Source organism: Arabidopsis lyrata (genome assembly GCF_000004255.2).
Source record: "Arabidopsis lyrata subsp. lyrata unplaced genomic scaffold ARALYscaffold_1, whole genome shotgun sequence".
Taxonomy (NCBI): Eukaryota; Viridiplantae; Streptophyta; class Magnoliopsida; order Brassicales; family Brassicaceae; genus Arabidopsis; species Arabidopsis lyrata.
The window spans coordinates 25,184,325-25,194,215 of NW_003302555.1; the positions used below are offsets into that span (position 1 = coordinate 25,184,325).

General features: G+C 38.5%; 1 protein-coding gene across 1 annotated transcript; it reads left to right on the plus strand.

Annotated features, from left to right (window-relative positions):
• The first annotated feature begins 8,081 nt into the window (after positions 1–8,081).
• LOC9327545 (RING-H2 finger protein ATL10) lies at positions 8,082–9,891 on the plus strand. The gene has a single exon (XM_002891437.2). The coding sequence runs from the start codon at positions 8,995–8,997 to the stop codon at positions 9,670–9,672; it is 678 nt and encodes a 225-aa protein (XP_002891483.1). The 5' UTR covers positions 8,082–8,994; the 3' UTR covers positions 9,673–9,891.

The following is a 9,891-nucleotide window of genomic DNA, read 5'->3' on the forward strand; positions in this document are numbered from 1 at the left end:
TTTTTAATGGTGGAATGTCAGTTATGCATTCTTATCCAAAAACTTCAAGAATCATCTATAAGCAAGATTGATAAGTGCTAGTCATATTCTTATATGTCGCAATCACTACACAGAACCAAAAAGTCACTAGACAGAACAAATAGTTTCCCAGTAATGAATGCCAAGGTTTGTGTAAAGAAGCAGTGGTCCAGTCTACAAGATGCATGCATCTACGATCCAGGCCTCATCTTGTGTATGCTTGATATTGAAAAAATGCATCTACCCACTTAACACGACCCACTTTATAAACTACCTATATACCTCAAAGCCAATCAACACACATGAGTCATCGGGATAGCAAATAAATTATTTGAAATAACACATGTCACAAGATCCTTCCCCCGATGATAACGAAATAAACTCTGCCATAGGAATATGGACCCAACCAATAATAGAGCAAACCAACCAACATAAGTTTCAAGTTAGACCTGAAAGCTACTTTGGGGAATGCATCGCCTTGTAAGATTTCAAGTTACACCAAACTTTGTCTTGTAAGATTCTCAACCCCCAGTCAGTGATAAACCCATCTTATGAGATCTAACTTTGACACCAGACATATCCATGCCAAAATACACTGTACAGATGTAGAGTTGATCTGTAGATACCATCCCCATAAGTCACATACCAACATCTAAGTGAGGGTGTTGTGAAGCAAGATAAGTGAGAAATCCTTCACCATTATTAAACCAAAGACTGTTAAACTTCCGGATCTCCTACTCTACTCTGAGGGTTGATACTAATTACCTTATTGATGCCTCAAATATACTCACCCTTTATCTTATCTAATTAGTACTAAAGCACGATCTGATACAAACTTTAATATACTTGCTCTATTATTCTTCTTTTCTCCACAACAGGCACACTGTTGTAAACTGTGTTGTTCTATTGATTAATGAATGAGATTTCGATACATATATATACATGATGAGGGGAGACAAATCCCCATTGGGCTAGTAAACCCTAAAGCCCAAAAGCCCACTAAGTACAATATAGGCCGTCATAAGGAGAATCTTCAAGAACATGGGCATGGGCCTTCTAGGACATGGACATGGGCCTTCTAGAATATGCATAAGGTCCACGGTTATGGAGTCCATCCAACATGTGGTTTATAACACTCCCCCTTGGATGACATAACCGTGTAGATGCCAAAGGATCTCAGTAATACGCTTGGGGATGCTGCCTCATTAAAACCTTACCAGGAAAACCCATTGGGACAAAACCATGGTTAAGGAAAAAGAGTACAGCACGTATTACTCCCCCTGTTTTGGTCATCCCTGCAAGTCCTTAAGTCTCCGCATTCCAATTTGATGCGTGAGCTTCCTCAATGTCGATGTTGGTAATGCCTTGGTAAAGAGATCGGCTGAGTTGTCGCTGGATCGAACTTGTACCACTCGAACTTCTCCATCCCTTTGCAAGTCATGCGTGAAGAAGAACTTTGTTAGAATGTGCTTCGTCCGATCTCCCTTGATGTAGCCGTCCTTGAGCTGAGCGATACAGGCTGTTGTCTCCTCATATGATGGTCTTTGATGTTGTAGTAGCTGCGCCTTGAAGAAGGCTGCCTACGTACCCTTGGAAGGGATCAAGCCACACGTAGTTCCTATCTATTGACCATGCCATAATCTGATTTTACCTGCATCAGCAAAACAAACTAAACCAAAGCAAACTAGACCTTCTTTGGTTAGATCAGTATAGAATAAAACCCAAATAAACAAATATAGGAAGAATAGAATTTAAAATTTAACCAAACCTTCCTTCAAACCTTTCTAGTGCCTTTGGGTTGATCATGAACTAAATTTAGGCAAAGGAGGTTCACGGCAAAACATATGTCTGGTCTAGTGTGGCTAGCCAAGTACATTAACGCTCCTATGGCACTAAGGTGTGGCACTTCAGGATCGAGAACTTCTTCCTCATCCTTCTTTGGACCGAATGGATCACTATCCAATCCGAGGCTTCTCACCACCATTGGGCTGCTCAATGGGTGGGCCTGGTCCATATTGAATCTCTTGAGTACTTTTTCAGTATATGCCTTTTGATGCACAAGGATTCCATTATTCACGTACTCAAGTTGCAATCCCAAACAGAATTTTGTCTTGCCTAGGTCTTTCATCTCGAATTCTTTCTTTAGATATTTGACTGTTTGGGCGATTTCCCCAGAGGTTCCAAGGATGTTCAAATCATCCACATATACTGCTATTATCACAAACCCTTCGTTTGCAAATTTCTTTATGAAGATACATGGACTGATGGGATCATTCTTATAACCTTCTCTGACTAGGTACTCGCTTAATCTATTGTACCACATGCGTCCACTTTGTTTCAGTCCATAAAGCGATTTGTTCAGCCTTATGCAGTATTGGTCTCGAGACCCTTTCTTATCTTTATCTTTGAGCTCAATACCCTCTGGTAATCTCATATATATCATCCAGTGGACTTATATAAATATGCAGGCATTACATCCATTAGCCGCAAATCAAGTCTTTTTCTTTATATAGCCAGACTTAGCAAAATTTAAATGTCTTAGCATCCACCACAGGGGAGTATGTTTCTTCATAATCTATCCCCGGTCTTTGTGAGAATCCTTGTGCTACAAGCCGTGCCTTATATCTCACGATTTCATTATTCTCATTTCTCTTCTTCACAAAGACCCATTTGTGTCCTACTGGTTTTTACATCGAATGGTGTCCTTAAGGTCGGACCAAACTCATTCCTTTTCTTAATGATTCTTAGCTCCACGTTTTATGGTCTTGTACCATTTAATCAATCAAGTCTTTGAGTGCACTCTAGTATAGACGTGGGCTCCTGATCCTCATTTATATTCATAAATTCAAGTGCTACCTTGCATGCAAAATCATCTTATGTCGACATTTCTTATATGTTCCATTATGTTCCAGACATGATATAATCGATTTGAGATTTATTATGGTCAGGACCTTTAATACTTTGCAGCTTGGCGTCCCAAGCTACATTATATGGTACCTGTACCTTAGAGCCGGCCGGCCTTATCTCCATGTCTGGGATGGTTTCCTTAGTAACCTCGGATTCCTATTGCACCTTTCTTTGATTTTCGAGGATTTTTATCTTTGGAACCTATTGGTCTACCACGTTTCTTTCGTGTGTTAGACTCGGTAGCAATTTCATTGATTCGCTTTTGGATATCAATACGTACTGGTGCATTACAAGCTGGTATGTACGTTTTTGTAACTTTCTTTGGGTCAGCAAAGGAATCTGGCAATTGATTAGCTAGCTTTTCAAATGTATAATCTTATGGACCTCTGATTCTCATGCCAGAGTCCGAGGATCTTGCCAATTTAAGGATGTTTGATTTCATTATATTTCTTTTATTGCTTTACCCAGCTTGTTCGTCTCTCCACCTATAGTAGGAAACTCGGATTCATTAAAATGACAATCCGCGTATCTAGCCTTAAATAGATCACCCGTAGTTGGCTCTAGATACTTAATAATGGTGGGAGAATCAAATCCAACATATATTCCCATCCTCCTTTGAGGTCCCATCTTTGTTTCTATGTGGTGGAGCAATCGGTACATATATGGCACACCCGAAAGTCTTTAGATGGGATATGTCTGGCTCATGACCCATAAGTAATTGGGATGGTGAATATCTATGTTCACTAGATGGCCTTATGCGTATAAGTTCTGATGCATGTAAAACAGCGTGTCCCCAAGCGGCTACTGGGAGCTTCGACCTCATGAGTAATGGTCGAGCTATCAATTGAATTCGTTTAATGAAGGATTCCGCTAATCCATTCTGTGTATGTACATGTGCTACGGGATGTTCCACACTTACCCCCATGGACATACAGTAGTCATTAAACGCTTGGGACGTGAATTCACCGGCATTGTCTAGACGTATAGTCTTAAGCGGAAAATCTGGAAAGTGGGCTCGCAGTCTTATTATCTGGGCCAATAACCTAGCAAACACTTGGTTTCTAGTAGATAGGAGACAAACATGCGACCATCTTGTCGATGCATCAATGAGGACCATACATATGTCTCCTTGTATCCTTTCCAGAAATTTTAAGGTCTCTTTATTTACCTTAGCCGGTGATGGCCTTATAATGAGTTTCCCTTGTGAACATGCTTCACACGTGAGATTCTTAGGGATAACTCTTTTCTCTCTTAGGGTGTGCCCCTTTGAATTAGTTATTAGTTTACGCATCATACTATGACCCGGATGGCCAAGCCGGTCATGCCATAAAGTGAATTTCTTGATGAACTCTTTGTTCATTGCCATATTAGCTTCGATCATATCGATTTTAGCATAGTAGAGACCAGTGGATAATGCGGGTATAGTCTCTTAGGACTTTCTTATGTCCTTGGGTGATCTCAATTATATTTAGGAATTCTTTGTTCCCTTCACCCTTTGTTTCAATATGGAAACCATTCAATCTTATATTTTTGAAACTTGACAAGCTCCTCTTCGAGCTGGGTGAATATAGGGCATCGCTTATTTCAAGATGCGTGCCCTTTGATAAAAGTATATGGGCATGACCATGGCCCTCAATAAGACTAGCTATACCCGCTATGGTGCTAATATTGGCATTTTTCATTATGAGATTTAGGAAAATATCTCTTATCTTTTGTGTGGCTCCACTATCCACCACAATTATGTTCTTGTCCTCGGCCATTTCTTATATGGACAAGAATCATGTTCTAAACATAAAATAATATAAAATAAATTCAAGCAAATAACAATCAATGAACACATAAAATGCAAAGAAAAACATAGAGGTTTTGATGTCGAAGTAAGATTTATCAACTTGATTCTTTTATGCAATCAGAAGTTTCATACTCTATTAGATCATCTTGATCATGTTCACCATCTTTATATACCAAATGGGCTTTAGGATTCTTCCCTTTTACACTCTCTTGATAGAGGTCACAACGATGTTTGGAAGTCCTACATATCTTAGCCCAATGGTTTCCCATTCCATATCTATGGTATACTCATTTGGTCGAGTGTTGTGGTTTGGAAATACCACATCGTCCTCGCCCTCGACCACGGCCGGAATTGGGTCTACATCCACGGTTATAGTGGTTCCCATGGCCGGATGAGTTATAGTGGCCACAACCACGTCCTTTCAATACCACATCTATGGCATACTCATTTGGTCGAGTGTTGTGGTTTGGAAATACCACATCGTCCTCGCCCTCGACCACGGCCGGAATTGGGTCTACATCCACGGTTATAGTGGTTCCCACGGCCGGATGAGTTATAGTGGCCACAACCACGTCCTTTCCATCCACCACGGTCACGGCCGTGTGGTCTATCACTTTAGACGTGGTTAGATTCTTTGGATTCTTTCTTATCCTCTGCGGCCTTATTGGCATTAGGTAATGGGGTTAATCTATGAGGTCGTAACTCACTGTTTTTATCTGTAAGTCATTATTATTTTTTTTTTTTCATCTAGCAATAGACTCATCCACGGACTTATAGTCCTGGATTATGAGACTCTCAATAAGATGGTGGCTAATATTGTCTTGTATCTATCTTTCTCTCTTGGCATTCTTGCCTTATTAGATACATTCACCAAGTCCTTTTGACTTTAGGATAATCTTAGTATCCATTGCCCATTTTAAAATAATTATCTCCTAAGAAATTTAGGGCAGTAAAGTACAAGTTGTAATTCAACATCTACAAGGAAAAGTTTTGAGTCAAAATCATGTAATCGTTAGTGTCATGCGGTATTTTAGACCGAACCATGAATCGATTTACTTAGGGATTTGACTTTCCTCTTTTGCTTAGGATTAGATTTCCTCTTTTTATTAGGATTAACTTTTCCTTTTCCTTTTTAGGATTTACTTTCCTCTTTACTTTAGGATTAATTTTCCTATTTCACTTATGATTTTAGATTTTAAGATTTCCTATTTTAATTAGGATTTTAGGTTTTAGGGTTTTGAGATTTCTTTTAGGATTATCTTTTCTAAGTTTTCTAGGGTTCATGCAATTTTAGTTTTAGGGTGTTAAGCATGTAATCAATCAAAGGAGCAAACAATCTAACATCCTAAACAATCTCAATCAAGCCGATTTAAACTTATGGAATTTTTTTGGATTAGATTCGTTTTAGGTTTTAGGTTTTTAGACCTTTAAAGTTTCGGTTATTAGCTTATGTATTTTCGTTTTGCGATTTTAGGTTTAGACAATTAAAACTTCTCTAGCAACTTAGGCGAGTTTAGCTTAAGCGATAATCAACTTTTTCTAGCAACCTAAACGAGTCAAACAATCGAGCAAACAAGCAATCGGATCAAACAAGCAATCAAATCATACAAGCAAAGCAATCACTTAATCAATCATCATTCGTTTTAGGGTTTCTCTTTGCTTAACTTTCAAGTTCAATTGTTGGTTCTTTAGCTTTAGGGTTTTGATGTTACCTTTCACCTTATGGGGTTGTATGGACTAGAACCGGGAGCTAAAGACCTCGGTAACTCACGCTGCTGCAACGAACCGCAAACAGTACCACGATGAACAGTGCCGCGATGAACAGTGCCGCGATGAACAGTACCGCGATGAACAGTGTCGGCGATGAACAGTGTCGGCAATGAACAGTACGGCGATGAACAGTACCGAGATGAACAGTGTCGGCGATGAACAGTGCCACGATTTTTAGGGTTAGGGTTTTAGGGTTTTCGTTAAGAGCAAGTCGTGCTGATAACGTGTTGTAAACTGTGTTGTTCTATTGATTAATGAATGAGATTTCGATACATATATATACATGATGAGGGGAGACAAATCCCCATTGGGCTAGTAAACCCTAAAGCCCAAAAGCCCACTAAGTACAATATAGGCCGTCATAAGGAGAATCTTCAAGAACATGGGCATGGGCCTTCTAGGACATGGACATGGGCCTTCTAGAATATGCATAAGGTCCACGGTTATGGAGTCCATCCAACATGTGGTTTATAACAAGGTCTTAATATCATACACTAGCTACTGCAAGATATTTTCATGAAAATTGAACCAACAAAAGGCTAAGCCAAACGATTCAGATCTTTCGTTTTCATAGATTCTCCATATACCAAACTCGGAATCCTGATCACTGAGCTTTTGATCAAATCGGCGAATTTCACGGCATGGCTACGGCTGTTGGAGGCGGAAGCGATTGAGATAAGAACCACATATTCTAACTACGAGATTTTGGAGATCCTGCAATTTAAAATGAAGCAACATGTCACAAACAAGGTTATCAAAACAAAAGACATGTCATAAACAAATGATAGTTAAAACAGAGTTTAAGATCCTAGGCATTTCTGATTGGATGAGGTATAAATAAAGTGTTGAAAAGTTCAATTAATAAGCACAGCCCCACTTAACAAAGAAAGTTTAATAGTAATTAAGGCTGTCCACAAAAAAGAAGGGTTATTGGTTAACATCATAAGACTGTGGTTTACAGGTAGCATATGTCCATTACACGCATCTTAGGAAAATCAGATGGTATCAGATCATATATGGTAAAATATGCTATTGAGATTGTGAAAACTGCAACAAAGTAAGTACAACTTTTTCCGTGATCTATCGCGGATTTAGCGTAAGTGATGCCCATACTGCAACAGGCAATGGTCTAAAATTGTTCAACTCTGTCAATAATCTATAAATTTGCCTTCAATTAACTACTGGGACAACTGTAGGACATCAGTAGATCATAGATGTTATTATAACAAAAGATGTTCAAATTTCCGATACTATCGCAATTATAATAATGTTCTTTTGGTAGGGGAGAACTTTTCTATTATTAATACGCGTTAAAAGTATGTAAATATAGAAGCACTAGAGAACAATGATAGTTTTAGAAGATAATGTTTCAAAATAGTATCTTAGTGCTTTAAGAAAATCTTGGCCACTTGTTGGCCTAAAGACCTTGATCAGTAAGATAGATTCATGCCTAACCTTTTTGTATTATAACAAATATTGTAACTATGCTAATAATATAATGGAGAAAGTGTCGACATACCGTTATAAAGCAAAAGAGCTGCTACACAATAGGCTCTGTCTATTCATCCTAGCACAAAATGAAGTTCTCTACATTATCATGACAAGAAAAGATATTTAGTAGGAACGATGAACAAATAGATATTTAGTAGAAACGTTGAACAAAGAGATATTTACTTAACAGATATTTAGTAGGAACGATGAACGACTAGATATTTACTTAACAGATATTTAGTAGGAACTATGAGTACTTAAAAGTTCACCGAAAGACAAACACTGAGAATACACGTTGAAGAGTAAATGATTAAAGAATAGGTTCCACCAAAGAAAGTCATAGATTGAAAATCAATAATTGTACATACATAATTAAAAGACAGGATCAAAGCTCTGTGTTTCAGTATTTCCAGTTTCTTTCAAAAGTGAGCTTTATTTATAACGTTACTGAAAATTTTCTAATGACCCTTAAAAACCATTGGATCCAAACTCTTACTTGAGTATTCCCAGAAATATTCCAATTCTCATGTTATTTCACCTGAAGAGAACCAGACATTTAGATACTTGGGAATTCTCAGAATAGAGTTTGCAACTACTAGCCAGATTTAAACATATACTAATGACAATATAATAAGATCTAGCTTATCAAGACTCGACACAAGACAAAATTGATATTAAAGTCGGACATAAATAAATGATTTCCAAGTTCAATGTTGGAAAAGTGGTAGTACTTATACACAAGCATCTTGGGGTTGGAGGAGGTATGGGCCAATGGCACAATCAGCACTCAAGTCTCATTTGATAAACAAATCAAAAAGGAAGAAATCCCACTTTCTTAGAAAAAATATTATTAGATAAAATACTCATTCCCAACAGTAATCAGTAAGCATCTCGAGCTATATAAAACTTGTAAGACAACTTTGAATTCCTCAAAACTTTAAGAAACAATAACCAAACAAAGTAAAGCAAAGCATAGAGAAGAGACTCTGATCTTAAGCTTTTTCAAAGAGTAAAAAATGTCTGCATATGAGTTACCTTCTTCAGCTCAAGCCTTCCAAGAGCAACTCACTGGCGGTTTTGTCTCTAGAAAGCTGCTTCTGCACAACCCGTTTGACCACAACACTCAACGAGACTTTGCGGTTTCACCATCTCCTCTCATTACCCATGTGAACAACCTCAGGGGGAATGTTCTGATGCTTCTCTCAATCCTCATTTGTGGCATCATCTGCTGCCTCGGGCTGCATTACATCATTCGTTGTGCATCCAGACGTTCTTCACGTTTCATGATCTCTGAGCCTATACCTAGTCATCCAACAACACGGGGTTCATCAAACAAAGGAATCAAGAAGAAAGCTCTTAGAATGTTCCCAGTTGTGAGTTACTCACCAGAGATGAACCTGCCGGGGCTTGGCGAAGAGTGTGTCATTTGTTTGTCCGATTTTGTTTCTGGTGAACAGCTCAGGCTGCTCCCCAAGTGCAACCACGGATTCCATGTTCGTTGCATAGACAAGTGGCTTCAACAGCATTTGACATGTCCAAAATGCAGACACTGTCTGGTCGAGACATGCCAAAAGATATTAGGTGACTTCAGTCAAGCTGATTCAGTTGCGGCAGAACCAACAGAAATCGTGATTGTCATGATTGCTCCTCTAGAACCTGAAGGAAGAGTAAACACTTGTAGAGAAATCAGCTAGATGCAAAGAAAGGCAGAAACCATCAGCAATTCAAAATTGGTGCTCCAATTAGTTAAAAGATTTGTACTTCTAATTTTTTTGTCTTTCTTTTTTGCCTGTAGCACAAAGTGTATACAGACTACAGAGAGATTATGTCTCACTTTTCAGTAGCATCTCACGAATTCATCAAACTTCTCTTTGTAATTATTTTTACGGTGGAATGTGAATTTTGCAATCTTA

What these genes read in the sequence shown, in the direction of transcription:
- LOC9327545 (XM_002891437.2), top strand. Translation starts at nt 8,995, where the DNA reads ATGTCTGCATATGAGTTACCTTCTTCAGCTCAAGCCTTCCAAGAGCAA.